Source organism: Colias croceus, chromosome 23 (assembly GCF_905220415.1).
Source record: "Colias croceus chromosome 23, ilColCroc2.1".
NCBI classification, from domain to species: Eukaryota; Metazoa; Arthropoda; class Insecta; order Lepidoptera; family Pieridae; genus Colias; species Colias croceus.
In genome coordinates this window covers 4,021,866-4,045,817 of record NC_059559.1, presented here as the reverse complement: position 1 = coordinate 4,045,817, position 23,952 = coordinate 4,021,866, and the positions used below count along the sequence as shown (strand labels likewise).

General features: G+C 32.9%; 2 protein-coding genes across 4 annotated transcripts in view; one reads left to right on the top strand and one right to left on the bottom strand.

Annotated features, from left to right (window-relative positions):
• LOC123702223 (ATP-citrate synthase) overlaps positions 1-23,952 on the bottom strand; it is a 92,017-nt gene that overhangs the window by 34,627 nt on the left and 33,438 nt on the right. The gene's annotated exons all lie outside the window — the stretch shown is intronic.
• LOC123702224 lies at positions 21,744-23,027 on the top strand. Its single transcript, XM_045649912.1, has 2 exons — positions 21,744-22,779; positions 22,855-23,027. The coding sequence occupies exons 1-2, from the start codon at positions 22,122-22,124 to the stop codon at positions 22,959-22,961; spliced, it is 765 nt and encodes a 254-aa protein (XP_045505868.1). The 5' UTR covers positions 21,744-22,121; the 3' UTR covers positions 22,962-23,027.

Sequence of the window (23,952 nt, the reverse complement as noted above, 5' to 3'; positions counted from 1 at the left end):
CAACTGGGTACCTAGTTTATAAATTCTCAGCAAATCTTAATAACACTTTTTCAGTTTCTTTAATTATGCGTAATGCTATAAAATTGTATTGTAACCATATTCATATTATGTAGATAGATATAATTTATTAATATAAATAATAGATTATTAATATAGTTGTTGTGTATCATTTTAGTGTAAAAATGTTAACTCCGAAACTGTTATATATTTACATATTTAACAAACATACATAAAAGCAAATAAAGATAAATAATGTTCTCATTAATTTTCAACTTTGTTTTGTTTATCTGTCAACCATTTTTTAATTTATACATATAATTCATTGGAACGAAGTTCCAACGAAGAACGAAAATTAAGACGAAAAGTTGTAACGATACTTTTTGCAATAGTTAGTTGTGCTTAGTGCGGCGTGCGCGTGTTTCTCTGTCTGTCTCGCTCCCCCATAGAGAAAGGAAATTCGTTCCATCCGGGTGTCCCTTGACATCTTTCAAGTTTTTTTTTTATTATAATTATTATATAAGAAAAATCTGTTCAAGCGCGTACAAAGTATTATATCATACTAATTACCTATAAGTTTTTAAAACCTGTATAATTTAATAAAAAAAACAACTCATAATTGTGTATAAGTATGCTATTAGGTATATCCGACAATAATTATAATCAACAAACATAATTTAAAGATAAAAAATAAATAAATATTTTAAAACTTAATTATTCATTCTTATAACAAAACACGTAAAAAACAAGTTACATAATTTTCTATACAAAAGCGTGTTCGAGTAAAAAAGAGCCTTCGATCGAGAATAATTGTCTTTTATTGGCGACCAAAGTTCAAAAGAAAAATAAGACAATAAACAATAATTATTATCATGTAACGAAGTGCAATTTCTTACTGAAATGAAATTAAATAAATTTATTTGTCCATTTTATGTTTTACAATGTACGACAGGGACAGACAATATATTTCTTTTCTAGTTGTGCCCCGCAGTTTTACCCGCATTACTCCGTTCCTATTGGTTTTAGCGTGTTTATGTAGATATGTATATAGCCTATACCTGCCTTTCTCGATAAATGCACTATCTATCAGTGGAATAATTTTTCAAATCGGACTCGTAGTTCCTGAGATTAGCGCGTTCAAGCAAAAAAAAACACAAACAAATTCAACTTTATATTAGTAGTATAAATTTCATACCTAGTTCATTCATAAAAATACAAAAAAGTATGTAGTTTCAAATGTAAGTAATTATTTGTCCTCATTAATTGCCGATAAAAAATAACAAGATTTTTTTTTAATTATTATACTCATAAAAAATGACTTTCGAATTTCGTTTAATAATAGAACCTTTAAGTACCTACCTACTATTTTTATTTGATTTCGGATAGTATTTTTATCTTATCTGTATAACATTTTCGCGGTATATACTCGTACTATGACTCATCTCTAATATATAAAAATCAATGCCACTTTTCGTTGTAATTCCATAACTCGAGAACGGCTGAACCGATTTCGATAATTCTTTTTTTATTATATTCCTTGAAGTACGAGGATGGTTCTTATGTAGAGAAAACGTTAATATGTACCACGGGCGAAGCCGGGGCGGACCGCTAGTATTTGATAAAACATGAGCGCATCCACAACACCTGTCTTGTATAATTTGCGATATTGATTATCCCAATTATTAGCCGTGAAAATTTATTTTGCCGCGAAAAAAAAATACTTTTTACTTACATGGCAAATAACTTTTTTTTTAATAACTCCTTGCGTTTCTTTCCATATACAGAAAAGTTATTTTCGTTGAAAACAACTATAAATTACGTAAAACTTACACATTTATTCGTGTGTTATTATCAGAATTATTTTTTTACTCGTATAGCAATGGCTATAGAATCTGCCTGACAAAAAATAAAAAAGAACAACACAAATTTATAAATTTATAAATATAAATTTATAAAGAATAGAAAAAATTCGATCACGAGGCGGGACTTGAACCCGCATCCTTCGCGCCATTCCGGGGCGGATGCCTAACCGCCCAATATTTTGAATGCCATAAACCAAAAAATATAAATTCAAGAACAACACATTTAAATATGGAATGACAAAATTCGAGCGCGCTCCGTTGGCGTCGCAAAGCGGCCAGCGGCCGCTCTCAGTCCCCGCTGATTGGCCGTCAGCGATGGTGTGGCATCGGATGATGCCCGTCGCGTCATTAGCTCATAGCTTGGTAAAAAATCGCACACTTCTTGAGGTTACGCTCACCGATCATTATACCATAAAAAAGAGTACTGTGAGGGCTTTTAGAAAGTTATAGTGCCTACACTGTAGGGTATTAAATTATGTATGAACATTCAGCAGTACCTATAAGTACCTACCTACCCATAAATTTAATGAAAAACTATTTCGTTATTTTTTTTAATGTTTATGACATTTAGTTAGAGAACATTAATTTGCAAATCTGCCTGAACTTAAAATTATTCTTTTATGTCATAATTAGATGCAAATTGCTACTTCTACAGCGAATTAAGTCTAACATACTACATTAATTATGACATAATATCAAAGTTCAACTGGTTGACATCTTTTAATGTACAGAGAATAGCTCTATTTCTGTAGATCATTTCCTATACAAGGATTTTTTTAATAGAATATAATAATTACTAAGAGAAGATTTTATCTTTGGAAATAAGTTGTAATAACCGTATTCGAAAAAATAATTTTCCACATAGGTATTTATGTGATCTTAAAAATTTTTTTTTCTTCAGAAATTTCTTTAGTAATTACATTCAAAAAAGTTTATTTTGATTGTTTCCTAATTGACGATATTAGAACAACCAAAAAAAAACTTTTTTTTTAATTTTTCGTAAATGAAGAAGAAGATATCATTACTATAGAATTTATCTAATCTCTGCGAGCACTGTAATGTTATTCACTCTGTGGTTTTATTTGGCGGGAAAGTTTGCGAATCACGGTAACCATGGAAACGCACTAACATCCTCAGATATTTTCATTCTATTTATATTTTATCAGACAACACTTTAAAAATATACTATCGGTCGGTTTCTGAAATGAGTATTTACGTTAAAAATCAGCATGGTTTGGTTGTTATTTTCTTGTGACATAAGCTTTCTCAAACCTTAATAAAATCATGAGAATTGATTCAGTACTTTCCTTTTTCTTTAGGTATGTATTTAAAAAATTCTATTCTTTTAATCCGTTAAATAACCCAAAAGCGGGATAATTTGGTGGTATACTTGAAAATCGAAGCTTCATCAAATGTCAAAATTATCGAGTACTTATTATTTTTCTAATGTATTTATTTGGTGGGAAAAGTTAACAAAATTGCGCTTTTTTTATTACATTTATTGAACTACGAGGATGGTTCTTATGGAGAGAAAACGTAAAAATGTACCACGGGCGAAGCCGGAGCGGACCGCTAGTAAATAAATTAGAGATGCACCGAATATTCGGTTCCTATCCGGTATCCGGCTTATCCGGCCCTTTTTTACTATCCGGCCGGATACCGGATGGTAATGTACTATCAGGCCGGATACCGGATAGTAAAATTGGTAGATTTTATAAATAGAATCGAAATAAAGACAGTTGTAATTGAAGCTTTTTATTATTTTTAACGAAATTTTTTTTCACTGACACGATAAAAGTGTCTCTACCAAGAACTGTGACCGCGCGAACGTTCACTACGAAAGAAGTCAAAACCTGCACTGCACAGGCGGCGTGCCGGTGCGCGACACGCACCTACGAAACATAAAATGCCGTCGGCCGAATATTCGGCGGCCGGATACCGAACATTCGGCTGGTGATCAGGCCGAACATCCGGTATCCGGTATCCGGCCAAACAACTATTCGTTGCATCTCTAAAATAAATACATTTGACCTATGGCGCGCATATGTTACGGATCAAGTATGAAATTGGGGCATTTTTCATAATACCCTAGTACTATGAATATTTACCAGCTAATTACTTATTACGTTAAATTAAATAAATCGGGACGGGATTCATGAAGCTTTAGGTTATGTTAAGTATTTACGACGATGAAAAATACCCTTTGAAAAGAAACTTCTTTAGGCGCATTGAGAGTAAAATTGGAGGTCACATCATGGCAATACAGTCACGTCATGGAGCAAGGCGGCGATTTTGTCAAATCGTGCCAAAGAAGTATCACTTCTGACACGTGTGCTCGGCAAACACGCTCTTTTTTAATTGAAATAATGCCCAAAATAAATTATTATGTAGTTATTTTAAATGGTATGTATTATATGTATCATTATAACTCGTGGTATTCAAGTATTGGAATACATATTTGAATACGACGTAGATCGTAATAATTTTTTTACCAATTTATATTCAAGGAAATAAAAACACGATTTTCAACGTTTACTTAAAAATCCATTTTTTTATCTGTATACTTGTTTAAAAAAATAAGATGCCGTTTTTCAACTTTTCACGAAAAAAATCCGGTTTTACTTCCCAGTTACATATTAAAAATGTATGTTTCACGTAAACAACCGTAAAAACATTGATAACCGCCCTTCGCTTGCAATAATAATCCGCTAACAATATTATTATTATGTTAATAGAGCAGTAGTGGCTCTGTGGTGACGACCTCGGACTTCAATCCAAGTCGGGGTTCGAGATCGGACGAGGGTGCAATAAAAATATATAAGTAGTACAATTTATCTGCACTTTATCAACATCACCATTGCTCCAAACGGTAAAGAAAGAGTAAAACATCGTGAGGAAACCGACATGTCGAAGAATCAAATGTTCGACGACATGTGACATCCGCCAACCTGCACTTGGCCAGCGTACGGCCTGTACCCTCATAGGAGGCCTGTGTCCCAGCTACAGCAGTGGGAACGTACATGAGTTGATGATGACCATGATGACTATGGGTCATTATTTACTAACCATAAAAAAACGAAGCCCCATGTCCCCAAGTGGGTAAAGGGCAGATGCATTTTGCATACATCTGTTTCACTGATCGATTTTTCTTTAGGTACAAGTAGGTGATCAGCAATCCTGCCAAACCGAGACATTTTTTTTTGTTAATCTCCACCGGGAATCGAACTTAGGACCCCTCGGTTCTACGCTCTCCCGTCAACCACTGTACCAAGGAGGCGGTCATTTACTAACCATGTAGTAAACGCAATCAACTCCGAAACAAACAAAATAACATTAAATTCACTATCGCAACATCGTGATTTGAAAATTTTATGAATGACTGATAATACATTTTTCATATCTATCGCATATAATCCAAAGTCTATTATAATCTACTATTAATACCTATACAACTAATCTTAAAATACTAGGTATGTATTCATTTACTTTACCCGTATTAAAATGTATATTGTCTATACATATAATAAATCTGTAGAAGGGTCAATTCTGTACATTGAAAATATTGAAAAAATAAATAGCAGGGGGTGTTACTGGATCGATACCAAACCCAAATATGTGATTAAAAAAATTTTTGTCTGTCTGTCTGTCTGTCTGTCTGTATGTGAAGGCATCACGTGAAAACTAGCGGTTCGATTTCGATGAAACTTGGTATAATTATACCTTATTATCCTGGGCGTAAAATAGGATACTTTTTATCCTGGAAAAATACGTAGAAAAAAATTAATCTTAATTTTTCAGTTTTATCCATAGACGTTGTTCCGTAGAACCGCGAACACACGTTGCGTATAGGCCTAGCCGTATTTGGGAATTGGGTCCAATAGATATTTATAAGATGTTATTGACAGAGGTACTCAAAATGGAGATACGAGGGCAGTCCCAAAAGTAGCCGACCTAACCAAGAAAAAACAAAAAATATGGAATAAATTATATTTATTTCTCTACATAGCTTCCTTGTAGTCCTTTACACTTTTCCCAGCGGTGCTCTATAGCTTCAATGCCGCGTCTGTAGTAGGAACCGTCGAGCTCTTCAAAATAGGCATTAACCGTAGACTCAACATCTTCATTGCTTGCAAATCTTTTCCCACCGAGCCATTTTTTTAAGTTTGGGAACAGAAAATAATCAGATGAGGCCCAATCTGGTGAATAAGGTGCATGAGGTAGCAATTCAAACTTTAATTCTCGATTTTAGCCATCGCAATGCCGGAGGTGTGGACTGGCGCGTTGTCCCGATGAAACAAAACTTTTTTCTTTGATAGATGAGGCCGTTTTATCTTTATTTCTTCACTTAGACGCTGCAACAAGTTTGCGTAATACTCGCCGTTGATGGTTTTTCCTCTTGGTAAATAATCTATGAAGATTATCCCACGAGCGTCCCAGAAAACCGATGCCATGACTTTTCCTGCTGATGGAACCGTTTTTGCCTTCTTTGGGGCCGATTCTCCCCTTGCGGTCCAATTCTTTGACTGTTCTTTCGGCTCCGGTGTGAAATAATGAACCCACGTTTCATCCATGGTAATAAATCGACGCAAAAACTCTGCACTATTGGTTCGAAATTTTGCCAAACACTCGACTGAAACATCCTCACGACGCTGTTTTTGCTCTAGTGTGAGTAATCGCGGCACCCACCTTGCGCACAGCTTCCTCATGTCCAAGTATTCAGTTAAGATACGATGTACTGGACTTTTTGAAATGCCTACCATATCTGCTAGCTCGCGCACTTTTAATCGACGATCATCCAATACAATTTTGTGGATTTTTTTTACCATTTCTGGCGAAGTCACCTCATTTGGTCGCCCTGCGAGGTTCATCTTGGCAGTTCGTACGGCCACGTTTGAACTCGGCCACCCAATATTTTACCATTGTAAACGAAGGAGAAGACTCCCCCAATGTAGAATCTAGCTCATCTTTTATGTTAGTTGGGCTGAGGCCTTTCAAATGAAAGTATTGAATGACGTATCGTAGACCAATTTTTTCCATATTAGAAAATTCTCTGACAGCGTTCACTTTCAAGGACTACAAAACAAATGACAAATGACCTAGTGTGTTCGAATTCCAAATTTAAAATCCGCATTGATCAGACTTTTTAAAAAGAGTATTTAATCGAAAAAAACTGCCAGTACGTAAGTTAGGTCGGGTAATTTTGGGACCGCCTACGTATAACCATCCACGCGAAGACCGACATCCGCGCGGACGGAGTCGCGGGCGGAAGCTAGTTTTTAATAAAACTAAAAACCGCCTTTAAAAAGACTAAACCAAATTTTAAATGGAAACGAAGGCAGGCACCAGCTTTCAAATACAAAAAGAATTATCAAAATCGGTTCACCCAGACAAAAGTTCTGAGGTAGCACACCCAAAAAATAATAATTGTACCTTCTCCTTTTTTAAGTCTGTTAAAAATAACTGATAAAATTTGGAACATATTCCATTAAAATAGGCCTTAATCCAAATCCATGCGGAGCAGGGGTTAAAATCCATTTTCTATATACCTACCCTATTTATTTATTTATAACACTTTATTGATCAAATTTGAAAAGACAAATAAAAAAAGAACATTAAAAAGGCATCATTTGTACAAGAGGCGGACTTATTGCTGAACAGCAATCTCTACCAGGCAACCTGGTAGGAAACGAAATGTATGAAGGCCGTGGGATAGCGCAAAATAAATGATTATAATTTCAATTACTTATAACAATATCTACTTACTTAAATAATTCTAGTAAAAAAAAATATAACCTAAATCTGTCAACCAGTTAACCTCGCAACTGACCTTTATTATTATAAAAATAATTGAATAACAATTCGTATTATTGTTATATAGCGTGGCCACTTCTATTTATTCCAAGAGAATTAATCGGACCATGCTTCTGAATACATAATTTATATTAGAATTATAGGGCTTTGGTCGAAATTCAAGTGTTCCACTAACGCCTCTTTTGACTGACCGGTTGGCTTTTACCGCATTGACCCTGCCTTCAAGCCGGAGGTTGTGGGTACATGTTTGCTGTGTCTGGGGTGTTAATTATCGATATATGTATAAGTATTTATTTAAAATCTATATATTTATGTTTATCAGCCATCTGCAGGTTTCCACAACACAAGCGAAAGCTGAGTATGGGATCAGACTGTATACCGTGTGTGAAAATTGTCCTTTTAACGTCTCGTACCCGCGTTTCACTACACGTATCACGATGGAACACATTCGAAATCCGCATTTTGATACGGGAACAACGATATATGTAGTCAAACGATACGAGAAGGGAAAGGTTTGATATATCACTATATCGGTAACTAGTAACTACTGCCCCCCTAGCCAAGTGGTTTTCTGTTAGCGTAGCGTTCAATAGAATAGACTACGAATGTATGAGATTGACGTAAGCTGTAGACAAACGTATCTACAGCTTACGTCAATCTCATACATTCGTAGTCTATTCTATTGAACGCTACGCTAACAGAAAGCCACTTGACTAGGGGGGCTTGTCCGATTTCAAAAATTCTTTCTACGTTTATAGATAGCCCCAGATAGCCCATTTATCGAGGAAGGCTATAAGGCTATAATATCATCACGCTAAAGACCAACAGGAGCGGAGCAATGTGGGTAAAATCGCAGGACACATACATATAATCTATACTAATATTATAAAGCTGAAGAGTTTGTTTGTTTGTATGTTTGTTTGTTTGTTTGTTTGTTTGTTGGTTTGTTTGAACGCGCTAATCTCAGAAACTACTGGTCTGATTTAAAAAATTCTTTCGGTGTTAGATAGCCTATTTATCGAGAAAGCTGTTATAGGCTATGTATCATCATGCTATGACCAACAGGAGCGGAGTAATACGGGTGAAATCGCGGGGCACATACATAATATATCATATTATAATAATGAAAGTATCTATTTAAATAAACCGCTAATTTTTTTAGAACAAAGCGAGCGCGAGCAGAAAGCTGGTATTGTACTAATATGATAAACGCGAAAGTTTGTGTGGATGGATGGATGTTTGTTATATTCTTTCACGTAAAAACTACTGAACCGATTACAATGAAATTCGGTATGTGGGCAGCATAAGACAGGCATAGAATGTTTATCGCAGAAATCCCACAGGAACAGGAATTATGCGGGTTTTTCTTTAAAAACGCGGGCGAAGATCTAGTAATATAATATAAGAAAGTTATTTTTTTTAAATATATAATATTAATAACCAAGTCCTAATACACTTTATTTCCGCAGAGCGATTGTTCCGACAACTTGACCTCAAAAGGACCTTGCCTTTCACTTGTCCGATTTAGCACAGTGTCCTATGTGTACGTAATACATATCCTGTTTTGTTAACCGACTGTAGAATGAAGGATTACCTAACTTTTCTACTATCCTATCTTTACTATTATAAAGGTGAATAATTTGTTTGTTTGTTTGAATGCACTAAAATCAGGAACTACGGGTCAGTTTGAAATTATTTCATTGTTAGATAGTCCATTTATCGAGGAAGGCTAAAGGGTATATATATCATCACGCTAAGACAAAATATAGGAGCGGTGCAATGCGGGTGAAACCGCGGAGTAAAAACTAGCTGGAACTCGTGCAGACACTCACGTAGTAACCGAATAAAAAGTAGCCCATGTGCTAATCAAGATAATAAGCAATAGTGCTCCGCTCAACATTTAAGGCCTGAATCGGGTAGAATCCCCTTTTGATACCGAAAATTAACTCTAGTTATAACCGTTTTTCTTCTTAGATTCTTTATGTACATATCTAAAAAAATGTATATTATAGTTTCGAATATGATAAAGAGCATGGTTGTTTTAATTTGTTTATTTTACAATCAGGTTTTTTTTGAAAAAAATCATGAACTGAGGTCGATTTTTGTACTTTAAACCAAAACGCTAAGTCAATATAATGTCAATTATTGTAGTATTTTTACAGTGTGTTTATGAAATTGAAACACAGGGCATGGTTGTTTTAAATTTTGATTCAATATCCAAATATCTTTTTAAATAATTTTTATACGTACTTTTACTACGATAGATTCACGCTGGTCCCCCGATTCCGCCTAGTAAATCGTCGCCAAGGTCGCTAGCCCCTATTAACGCCTTAACTGATGAAAAGGCCTATCCAACATTTAACTGATGAGAGAGAGACTACCGAAAATTTATCTTAACCTCAGTTCTGCAACTTTTTTTATTTAATTACTCCAGATGTAATCCACGTAATGTCCTCAATACGAAACAGTAGTTCCCTAGATTAGCCATTTAACCAACCAAATAGACTCCTCAGCTTAATATTATTAAAAATGGCGTTAAAATAATTCATAGCACGCTGTGAAACCCGTCCCGACCAGTCTGGTGAAAGTGTTCATATTTGTGATTGATGAGTGTTGATTATGTGCTTTTGGTCGGTTTACCTTAGCCTATACTTTATGGCTCACTACGACATTATTAATCTGACTTGAAGTACATAAACGATATCACTATATCACTATAGTATAAAACAAAGTCGCTTTCTCTGTCCCTATGTCCCTTTGTATGCCTAAATCTTTAAAACTACTAAACGGATTTTAGTGCGGTTTTTTTTTATTATATTCTATGTAGATGATATAGACTTCTCGAAGCACTTTTGAATCGTCATTGCATATTTTTAACATTTCGATTCGGAAAGCAATATATCTATGGAGAAGAACCGACAAGAAACTCCATAGCTGCTCTTTTAAAATCAAGTCAATATACAATTATGGAAACTATTTTTCTATTTAGAATAATCTTAATTGCATACCAATAAAAATTATGAATACTCAAAAACAGGATATTCGATGCAAAAAGTGTTAAAATTTATTCCAAGCAACCATCACTACATAGTAGGTATAAAACAAAGTCGCTTTCTCTTTCCCTATGTCCCTTTGTAGTTTGTATGCTTAAATCTTTAAAACAACGCAACGGATTTTGATACGTTTTCTTTAATAGATACCTATAGTGATTCAAGAGGAAGGTTTTAGTATATAATTTATTAGGATTTGGGCGAAGCCGCGGGCGGCAAGCTAGTATACTATATAGAATTGATGTAGGTACACTTCGAAAATCATAATACACCTTGTGACATCATCAACATCAACCCATTAGTTATGTTTTGATAGATACAATAAATAATAAAAAATTACATAAACCGAGATATCACTAATTACATAAACACATTGCAAATCAGTATAATGATAATAAATGATCATTACAATAACAATACAGATACATATTAAGGACACGTTTTTTAATGACGAACGTAGTAACAACCGATTAGAATTAAAAATAACGTGTTTTTGTATCTTTATCTTGTTAGATTATTTCAGGAGCATGTATGTACTCACGTTAAGATTAATTTCATTGATATTTGTGACAATCTGGCCAATGTTATATCATAACTTTATTTACACGCGCTTTCAAAGAAAAACCCGCATAGTTCCCGTCCCCGTGGGATTTGCGGGATTAAACCCTCTATATTATGTGTGTTTAATTTCATTGCAAACGGTTCAGTAGTATTTGCGTGAAGGGTGAGCTAAGTATAACAACAGTGGGACACCCTGTATAGGTACTAAAATAACGAAGACGAATATACTCAATTACTCAGATAAGTAAGAGTAAAGATTATTTTTTTTGTTTGTTTTTACTTTTTATATCAAAAATTAGCTGTGCTCCGCCGGATATAGCCTTTAGTCTTCCTCGATAAATGGAATTGGGAAATGGCCACTGAAAGAATTTATCAAATCGGACCCGCAGTTCCCGAGATTAGCGCGTTCAAACAAACTCTTCAGCTTTATAATTATTAACGTTGATAATTAATTAAAATAAAGTATAGATTTAACGTTGATAATTAATTTAAACATCTGAATTCTCATCTTAGAGCTAGCGCGCAAGAGCAACTTTTGTCTCCGCAACTATTTTACTATTTTGTCTCTCCCATCAATTCTATAGGGAGTTGCGTCGCTGCGTGCGCGCACTTTCTTATTAGCCCATAGAACAACAACTGTACCACTGTGCAAAGTCTAAAACTATTTACTAAATTACGGCCAATTGCTAGTCGAAGATATCATTCCTCTAAATATACTTCTTATTGTTAGTCAATTTAGCTGATATCTATTAATATTAATATGTCTGTCTGTCTGTGACGCTTTCACGGTTAAACCCACAGATCACAGAAACTAAAGGGAGATATGGTTAGGGGGCGGGGCCGGTGTCGCAGCAATATGTACAAAAAGAGAACAAACTGTAGCGGTGCTGTATACGTACGTCACTTACAATCTAGTGTGCGAACGAATAGTCGCTCTCATATTTTTGTGTGATGACACGCACACAACGCGAAGTATTGTTTTGATTTTGTTTACTGCAGTTGTGTGCGTAAATTTTTTATGAGACACGGTTTCGTAATCAGCGCAAGCGATTGGCATCTCTCTAGATCTCTATGGTTAAACCACATCACCGATTTCGATGAAATTTAGAAGTAAAATACGTGTTGAAATAAGAGATGTAAGTTATTACCGTGATTTTGCGGCAATGCTTCTCAAAATATAGACGTAAACTGTATAAAGATAAAACATCCCCCTTTTATAGGTTAAGCTAATCAAACACTTATATGTCTATTATTTTCCTTATTATATACTAACAGAAAATCTTAAATTTCTTGTACAAATAGGTACATATTGCATAAACCATAATAACTAAATTAATTCAAAAAATTAAATATATACGCAAATAAGCAATACATCAAATAAAAAACACACACACACACAATACAAAACGAATTTTTCAATTTCGATAAATCACATTATCATCACAGGAACATTCCGATCTCTTCATTAAAATTGCAAAGCAGCGGATAATCAATGAATAATATTCATGATAGTCATATTATTGGTTAACGTCATAATGTAAGTTTTTCTTTTATCATTATCGACGTGTTGCAAAGGGTGTGTTCACAATCGCGGAAGGTATTTAAGCCCGGCCGTACACGACTGCTCGAGCAGTTAACGGCTGAGCGACGTACAGGGACTGCTCGAGCTGTCGCTACAAACCGCGCAGTTGACGGCTTGAAGCGGTTGCGATTGCTCGAGCAGACCGTGTACGGCAGTGAATGAATGTCTATAGTTCACAGCGCGGTCGCGGCTTCAAGCCGTCGGTGTCAACTACTTGAAGCGGTCCATGTACGGCCGACCTAATGGCAGCTCCACATTAGGATCAGCGCAAACGGGCCATCGACCACAAGCACTGGTGGCCAGCGACAGCCACATATTTTTTTCATATATGTATTTTGTTATGGGCACTTCTGTAGCGTGTGCGTTGCGTCTATACAGAAAACATGTTACATCCTGTTTGAGACTGGACCATGATAATCAATTTGTCTATCAGCCGCTTTCTGAACGTCGAAATCATACTTAAATTATAAATATGCTGCTGAAATATTTTATTGTACCTCAAACGTTAATCAAAATGAATTATCAATTAAGAAGTCGGCTGTATATCGTCTGAAATTAATAACTGTAAAATGAAGTATCGTAGAAACATGAATTTAATTTAAAATGAAGCAAGAAATTACTCCATTGTGAAACGGCCCATATAATTTATTTTTACCACAAATGACAAAACTACGTTGATTAAATTTTATTGTGTCGATCCCTTAAAATACTTTATAAAATAACTAGCTTTCCGCCCGCGGCTTCGCCCGCGTTTTCAAAGAAAAACCCGTTCCCGTAGGATTTCCGGGATAAAACCTATCCTATGTCCTTTCTCGGGTATCAAAATATCTCTATACCAAATTTCATGCAAATTGGTTCAGTAGTTAAGGCGTGATTGAGTAACAGACAGACAGACAGAGTTACTTTCGCATTTATAATATTAGTATGGATGATAATTAGACCGGGATCCCTCGCCCTTTTTCGTAAGTGATTACTAACAAGCTAATTTTTCGTCAGTAGCTTCATTTTGACGAGACGCCCAACATTAGCTAGTACAAAAATTTCGTAAGTGGTAGCTAACAGGGGTAATGAGAACATAATTTGTTGATTTAGTGGTTATCAAAAATTCATTACTAACTGGTTTTTTTATTTATAATTCTTATAATAATAATCTAAATTAGCCGAAAAAATATTTGTCCTACAAAATGCTAGGTTTGATCAACGAGGTCCCATTTTTGCAACATGTACTATTTACGAGGTCATGAAAAATTATTACTAACCAGCTGATTTTTTTTTTTGTTGGTTAGTTAATAATTATATAATTTAACGCCCACATTGTCCTACACATTACGTGGAACGTTTTTCTAGTCCGACACTCTTAGGTTGTAGTACAAATACTAGATGTAAAAATAATTAGTATCAAGTTGAAACTTCGTGAGTAGCTTCGTTTCAATGAGACGCCCAAGAATTTCCTTTACGAAAATGCTCGATTGTGGTAGCTAACAGGGGTAATGAGGACATAATTTGTTGATTTAGTGGTTATCAAAAATTTATTACTAACTGGTTTTTTAATTTATAATTCTTATAATAATAATCTAAAGTAGCCGAAAAAATATTTGTCCTACAAAATGCTAGGTTTGATCAACGAGGTCCCATTTTTGCAACATGTACTATTTACGAGGTCATGAAAAATTATTACTAACCAGCTGATTTTTTTTTGTTGGTTAGTTAATAATTATATAATTTAACGCCCACATTGTCCTACAAATTGCATGGTATATTTTGCTGATCCTCCAATGGAATTTGAAATTCATAACAATAAAAATCTATTCATTCTGTACATTTTTCTATTGGAGTTTAGTTATATTAGTACGCATGCGCGCGATGCTGCGTACTAGTCCAGGAGGAATCGGCGCATGAGTACCGAAAACTATTCCACCTCAATTTTTTTACGTGATCCTCTTCAAATTGCCCTACTGATGATATAAATGCATGTTGCCATGGGGCAACCCGGTGCCATATTGTTTAAACCGAAATTGTTTAAACAATTGCAAGGAATTGTTATTTTTCAACCGGACAATTTTTTTTTATATTTTTTATCGAAATACCAATAAAAAAGGTCCAATTACTTTTCACGATAAAGTTAATATTTTCAAAGATATGAATTTTTTAAGGTTTGAAAAATCTCAAATTTGGGTACTTTCGACCCATGAAAAATATATTTAAAAAAAAAAAATATATAAGTAATATTTTTTTTTCAATTCTCTATACAATAGTTAATAATATTGTTAATAGAGATTTAAGAAAATTTCATTGTTTATATCTGTTTTTTAATTGTTAACTTCGCGCGCTCACAAGTCCGCGCCGCTTACCTTTAAGTATCGCCGTCTCTCTCTTACTCATGCGCTGCATCGGCCTCTCTGTGTCTTGAATCATTATTTATCATTTATCTTAAAAACTATCAACTTTATCAAGATTTTTAAAGAGAGCAATCTTATTAATAATTAAATTGTCTACAATTTGTTTCTTATATATTTTTTTCTGAAATCAATTTTTTTAAAGTTATTTAAGCATAAATTGAAACATGTAATTAAAATTACTTTTTTATCAGTTTATATTACTTTTTTGTTATTATCATAAGTAATTTTTGCATTTATCTCAACAATAATAAGATATAATAGTATTTGAACATTTTTTGAAATCACAATTATTTATAAATAATAAAATTATATTGGGTACGCACTTGGATGTTTAGAAAAAACATTCAAATAAATTGAAAAAAAAATAAAATAAAAACTAATTTTATAAATATATATCATGGTGTGTGTATGATTGTGTCTAAGTAAGAAAAAGATTCTTTTCTTTGTTTTTTATTTTCTCAAGGTTACTCTTTGTATTAAACCGCAAGATGTTTGTTTGTTCTTGTGACAAAGTTATTGATTATATATAACATTTAAAATAAAAATACAAGTTAGTGCATGTCGATTCTCAACTGATCATGATTTCGTGTGTTATTAACATTTTAACAAGTTAACAATTAAAAAACAGATATAAACAATGAAATTTTCTTAAATCTCTATTAACAATATTATTAACTATTGTATAGAGAATTGAAAAAAAAATATTACTTAAATATATTATTTTTTTTTTAAATATATTTTTCATGGGTCGAAAGTACCCAAATTTGAGATTTTTCAAACCTTAAAAAATTCATATCTTTGAAAATATTAACTTTATCGTGAAAAGTAATTGGACCTTTTTTATTGGTATTTCGATAAAAAATATAAAAAAAATTGTCCGGTTGAAAAATAACAATTCCTTGCAATTGTTTAAACAATTTCGGTTTAAACAATATGGCACCGGGTTGCCCCATGGCAACATGCATTTATATCATCAGTAGGGCAATTTGAAGAGGATCACGTAAAAAAATTGAGGTGGAATAGTTTTCGGTACTCATGCGCCGATTCCTCCTGGACTATACTGTGTTTAGTTACTCCATGCTGAAGCCGACTATAACCGTGCTGTTTTTTTCTGTTGACCACGTGTTGGACGCTCTGAAATAACTTACATTTTTTTTTTAATTGCTCAGCAAAAATGGAGTGTTTTTTATGCAGTGTATTGTGTGATAACCCTCGCTTTAGAGAGAAACGCGAAGAGATCAAGAAATTTTCTCAAGAAATTTTGCTTTCTTGTCGAACTTTTTTGTCTGCTCGAAAGCATCATAAACATAAATATAGTAATGTCGTATTACCGGAAAATTGGAATGACGACATAATCGGATATCATTCCTCTTGTTATAAGGAATTCAGAGTGAAATCTCAATATTTGTGTTATCAACGGTAAGTCGATTGAATATTTTTTAATTTTATTTTCAAAATAAGGTAAAGCACGCAGCCGTTGCTCAGGAATTTGTATATCTATATATATGAATATAGATATACAAATACATGGAGTAAGCAGTTACTGATCGCTGAGCAGCTACTGGGTGTTTTACCCTATATGATAAATAATTTATTAAGTAGAAGTTTTCACATAATTATATAAAAAGCATGATAAAATTATAGCTATTTTTTTTTTGTAAACAATAATTTTACAAAGTACATTGTGCTTTACATATTTTACTAAAAATTTTGAAGTATAATATATAAATATATATATACATTTAAGAAGGGTTTATCGTTCAGTTTGTCCATAAAATGCTCTTAAACAAATAAAAATGTTTAAGAGTATTTTATAGACAAAATTTGCATTTATCGTTCAAGTGCAACAAGGACCTTACTATTTATCTCAACGGATGCAATAAAGAAACAAGTATAAACCCTTCTTAATACAGAAGTTAATTTAACCGCGTGCTTCTCATTTTCTCCATTGTTGTTGTGTTAAGTGTCTACTTTTCGGATCTGCTCATAAAAAATGTTTAGCAAACTAAGAAGTATCAAATTTTTTAACAAATCAATGAGGTGAAATTTCGAAAAAAAAGTTTTCAAACTCACAGACTTTTTTTAAAGGAAGCTAAATTGTTGAAATTTTTTTATTTTTGTAGTTCTCTCTGAATAACTCCGAAACCGTGAATGATAAAAATTTTGTATCGTAACATATGAAAACTAAACAGTTGGGACTAAAATAATTTTTTTTTTTGTTTATTGAACGACGATCTCCTTCCGAGTTACAATCTGTTGAAAATTATCCAAACATTTATGACCTTTTTTTCAATCCCGTAATTTTTGTGTCTAATGTATATACTTAATTTGAATTATTCTTTTATTTATTTGTTTTATACAGAACTGAGCCAGCTGTAACATCGTCTGCAGCTGAATGTACTGAAGTTACAGACGCTTCGACTTCTTTAACGTCTGCTCCAATCGTAGAACCACACTTAATGCCATGCTCCTCTCGGTTAGTTCGTTGAATATTCTTTTTTTACGTTATTGTTCATTCTTATAATGAGTACATGTGAATACACAGATTACAAAATTATGCCATTTAAATATTTTTTAGCTATTAATTATTTTCGCCCATACACAAACAGGATGGCGATTGACCTAAAATACCTTGAAATGTCAGGGAATTTAAAATTTCTGGAATAGTCAGGGAAAAGTCAGGGAATCTTAATTTCAGTCAGGGAAATTTATAGTTAATTTTTTATTATTTCTATAGAATTCTAAATATTTTTTAATTATATCTGTTCTATTTTGTGATAAATAATATTAAAAAAATTAAGTGTTTGGATAGTTAATTTAAAAACAAAAGAAGTATAACTTCAAAAAGATTATTAATTATAATTATATTAATTGTTGTATTTTCAAAAGTTATAAATATTTAATCAAAAGAAATTGGTCTTTTTAAAGAGTTGGAAATTTGCAAGAAAGTATACAAAAATTCATAATTCTAAAATTTTACCCAGTTTCGGGTATAAGAGTTAAATCCTAATATACAAAAATTATTTTCTAAATAATTTGCAATTTTAACGAATATTTGAATAATAAATAATTTTTTGTAGGTTTTAGAATTTTATTTTTGGTCAAGGAAAGTCAGGGAATTTTGAAATTAATTTCAAGTCGCCACCCTGACAAAGCTCCAAAAAAAATGTTTTCGGTTATTGATTTTTTCGTTACTAATATAATAGCTTCACATGTTATTATTTACAGAGATATCGAACAGAATGAAGAAACAGAAAACATTGCACATTCGCTGGATACTGTTGAAGAGAGCTATGCACATGATGAGATAGATGTTGAGAGTTTTGAAAATGATGGATCAGCCAAATCATGCTTTTTTTGCATGAAAATTAACATCAAACGTAAAGGGCGGCAAATATACTGCCGTAATATTAAAAATAAAATACCTTTTCTACAAAAAATTAAAAGCTATGCTACAGAATTGAATGACATTGAGATGTTGCAAAAAATTGAAGAAGAGAGTAATTCTGTCAACCAGTCTTCTTTAGCATATCATAACAATTGTAATGTCAATTATTTTGCAAAACATCAAAGAAAAGTTAATCCACCCTCTACCGATGATTGGTCTAAAAAGCGAGACAGCCATAAAATTGCTAAACAACGATTAATTCTATATATTGAAAAAGAAATTATTGCAAATCGTCGAGTGTTGTCACTAATTCACCTCCAAGATTGCTACACGGAATTTCTAAAAGAGACATATGAAAATACAGATTTAGAGGCTTCCATTTTCAGCACTCATGTTCTCAAGGACTTCATTCTGAAAACATTACAGAATAAAATTACAGTAATTAAAATTTCAAATAAGCAATTTTGTATATCCTCTGAAGTTGATATAGAAGCTATTGATGACGAAGAAATCCAAGACATCATATTTGAACAAGAAGCTCAAGATTTCGCTTTAAAATATCGCAAAAATATAATGAAAATAAAAAAAAAACCTTTAACAGATTTCATAGATAGTGAAGTCTTGAATAAAGGAGAGTGCGATATTCCCAAGTGGTTAAATATTTTTTGGACTACTGCCTTGAGCGGCGTTGGCAAAGAAAGCTGCGATCGAGTTAGAAGATTATCTTCATGTTATTCACAGGATTCTATCTACAGCATTACAAGAGGATACATCAAACCGAAAAAACATATTTTATTGGGTATGACTGTAAAGAGCCTTACTGGAAGCAAAAAAGTAGTAGAGATATTAAATAGGCAAGGCTACTGCATCACCTATCCCAGTATACTGGAATTAGAAACGTCTGCTGCATACTCTTGTACTTCTAATAATCAGTTATGTCCTACCAGCATTTTACGCACTTCTATATTGTCATGTGGAGTAGCGTGGGATAATTACGATAGATTTGTGGAAACAAGCTCTGGTAAAAATACCCTGCATGATACAGTGGGTATTCTTTATCAAAATATCCCAACAGAAGAAGAGTTGAACATCATCGAAAGGAACAATGCATCTACAGTGTTCGAACAGAATTTATCAATTAATGTTCGTGATTTCTCTGGTCGTAGAAAACGTTCATTTGAGCACGACTCATTTGAACATTTACAGCCTACGAAGCAACGTCGTCCAGAATTTTGGCATAGTAGTTCATCGTTACCCGAAGATATACAAAATTCAGATAAATTTCAACATAAATACTTTGCGTGGGTACTTTCCCATAAGTTACAAATTTCAGACACGCCAATGTGGATAGGATATAATGCCAAAATTTTTGAAGATACTAGTAAAATTCAAAAGGTGGAGTATCTCACGCAAATTAATGATTCACCCACGGATCCATCAGTTGTGAAAGAGACGATGCGAAGAAGTTTGCAAATCGCTTCGGAATGCCAGAAAAATTTCTTCAGTGTTACTTACGATTTAGCCATGGCTAAGATTGCTTTACGGATACAGAGTGCCGAGGACGAATTTCAAAAACTTTTCATTAATTTTGGATCTTTCCATATAATGTTATCATTCATGAAAGCAATCGGGAAATTTATAAGTGGATCTGGTTTAACAAATATTCTTATAGATAGCGAAATTTTAGCCAGTGGTTCTATCAATTCGTTTTTAAGTGGAAAACATTTTAATCGGTGTAGAAAGATTCATCCTCTACTCTCCCTTGCTTTGCAGATTTTGCATTTGGAGGGGTTTTTACAGCAACATGATGAGAACCTGGAAAATATCCAAGAGTATTTACAAATATTTAATAAAGAAAAAAATGAGGACCCACAAATAACCAATGAGAATTTGAAAAAGTTATTTGAAAAATATGAACAATATAAAAGTGAAACTTTACTCGGAAGACATGGTAAAACACCTCAAATTTATTTAATGTACACCAGATTAGTTGAATATTATCTTCAATTAGAATACAGTATTCGTACGGGTGATTTTAATTTCTTTATATACATTTTACCGAAAATAACCAATATTTTCTTTTCAATGAACCACCATAATTATGCAAGGTATATGTCTGTTTATTGGGATAAATTAATAAATATTGAAACAACACATCCTGGATTGCTTAATGATTGTCAAAAAAGTTTTTTGGGCATTCGCAGAACAATGAAACCGTTTTCAAGAATACCGATTGATTTAACACTTGAACAAACAATCAATGCTGATGCTGCTTCTAAAGCTTCTGGAATTATTAACGTTACAAACTCGTTTTCCGCACGACAAAAATGGTCAATTACTCATTCACTACGTACGAGTGTTATATCAAAAATGATGGAGTTTTGTAATATGAAATCCACCGATGACATAACGAAAGACTTAAAGGAGTCATCCATTAAGAAAGCTACGAAAAACTTAGAAGTATTAATGCAACTAATAAAGCAGTACACCAACCCTTTCTCGTTCGATCTGCCAAAAAATTATCTTTACAATATATCGAAAGGTCAGTCCGTTAGCGATGAAATATATCAATTTTTATCATCAGTTGAAATAGAGGGTGAAAAACAGCATCAGAATTTCATTACTGAGACTCGTATAACACCAGATAGGTTTGATGGAGCTATTAGTAAAAATAAAATTATTAATTTTGATTACAAGAATACGAAAAAAGTCAAAATTAATGGAAAAGTCAAAGAAATTAAAATGCAAAGAGATGTTTTTGGCCGTTTACTTTATGCATCAGTAGAAAATAAAATTGATATAGAAAAAGCATTAAGTTATCCTCTAGCTCCTGTTCCTTTTTCACTCTGTCATACTAATGGATCGATATGCAAGACCCCTAAATCTGTGATTATTAAAGAATTACTAGAATATCAAACCGAAATTGAAAATCCTCCAGAAGCAGACATTCACTTAATTGATGGATTTTATTTATTACATACGCTGAAAAACGTTCCAAACAGATATGGTAAAATCTCGAAACATATATTACAAATACTTACATATAATAAAAAAGAAGTACATATTATATTTGACAAGTACAAAAAACCCAGTATCAAAGATTTTGAACATGATCTGAGAGGTGAAGAGGATACACAGTATGACGTCATACGTAGAGACAATAATCGTCCTGCGGATTTCTGCAAATTATTGAGGAGTAGCAACTTTAAAGAAAAATTTGTCGAATTTTTAATTGAAGATTGGACAAGAGATGAATTTTTTACCTTGATTGAAGGGAAGACTGTTAAACTTAATTATGATCAATGTTACACTTATGAGGTGTCTAGTGATAATAAAATAAAAAGAATTATTGATTATAATCTTTCTTGTTATCATGAAGAAGCTGACACCAAAATTGTGTACCATGTTTGTCAATTTAATCGTAACTATCGTGTGCAGATACATTGTACAGATTCTGATATACCAATAATAATGTTGGCTAATTTCAAGTATTTAAAAGATGAAATACAAGTAATAATTAATTTAAGCACAAATAAAAAAAAAATGTACCTGAACATAAATGAAATTTATGCCAAGCTTGGAGATCAATTATCGTGTTCATTTGCTATATGCCATATTTTTACAGGAAATGATTACAATCCCGCTTTTTTCCGTAAAGGAAAAAAAAGACCTTTCAGTATTTTTAAGAAAAATAAAAATTTTCAAGAGGCTTTTATTCAACTCCTACGAAGTGATCATACAGTATTAACAACGTCAAATGAAATAGTTCGAATTATTGAAGAGTATGTATGTAGAGTGTACTCATTAAAAACCAAAAATGATATCAACAGAGGACGGTATGAACTATTTGAAAAAGGCTATAGATCAAAAGGTGGAAGTGAAAAAGTATTAAAAAAAAATATTATAGGATATGATCCTTCCAGTTTGCCACCAACAAAACAAGAATTGTTGCAACAAATTAAAAGAACGGTATTCATCAGCAATGTATGGTGTAATGCACACATGCGGTGCCCCACAGATAAAGTACCTGAAAATTATGGATGGACAATAATTGATGGTAAATACGAGTATTATTGGTTTGATGGTCCTCAAAGCCCATCCTTTGAAGAATTATCTTCTCAATTGCAAGGTACCCTATTAATATTATTGAAATTTGGTTTTTAATTTTTCGGCGACATTAATTAATTTTTTCATATTATTACAGATTTAGATACCACGGAAGATCAGAATGAAGAAGATACTGATGAAGATGAGGAGAGTGATGCCAGTAGTGAGGATGAATGTTTTTCTGATGAGTCAGATGAAAATTAATTACTTTTTTATATAAAAATATCTACTTTTTCATGTATGTTACATAATAAAGTTGATTTATTTCAATAAATATATTTTCACTTTACCTCATGTTGCACATAGGAAAAAGGAAAATTACGATTATTGTAGGACTACGGATGCATACCAGTTTTTTTGTAGGACATTGTTTTATTCGGATAAAAAACACACTAATGTATCACGTGATACTTTTGTCCTACAGTTACTAATAAAAAAAATGGTCCTGTGGTATGGACAACTTAGGAGTCTAGGACTAGAAAAACGTTCCACGTAATGTGTAGGACAATGTGGGCGTTAAATTATATAATTATTAACTAACCAACAAAAAAAAAATCAGCTGGTTAGTAATAATTTCTCATGACCTCGTAAATAGTACATGTTGCAAAAATGGGACCTCGTTGATCAAACCTAGCATTTTGTAGGACAAATATTTTTTCGGCTAATTTAGATTATTATTATAAGAATTATAAATAAAAAAACCAGTTAGTAATGAATTTTTGATAACCACTAAATCAACAAATTATGTTCTCATTACCCCTGTTAGCTACCACTTACGAAATTTTTGTACTAGCTAATGTTGGGCGTCTCGTCAAAATGAAGCTACTGACGAAAAATTAGCTTGTTAGTAATCACTTACGAAAAAGGGCGAGGGATCCCGGTCTAAATGGTATAAAACTACTGTATCGTTTTTGAATAATTCCCAATTTCCCATCAATACATCAATGGAGCGCGTGATATTTAGATAAATTATAAGGAAATAACGAAAAAACATACGATTACAACACATAAATAATTATTTATGCTAATTTACAAGGACTAGTCCTATTTTAACTAACGTTTCGGAATACACGTTTTTCTAACAATCTAAACTAATATTAAAAGCTGAAGAGTTTGTTTGTTTGAACGCGCTAACCTTAGGAACTACTGATCCGATTTGAAAAAATCTTTCAGTGTTAGATAGGCCATTTATCGA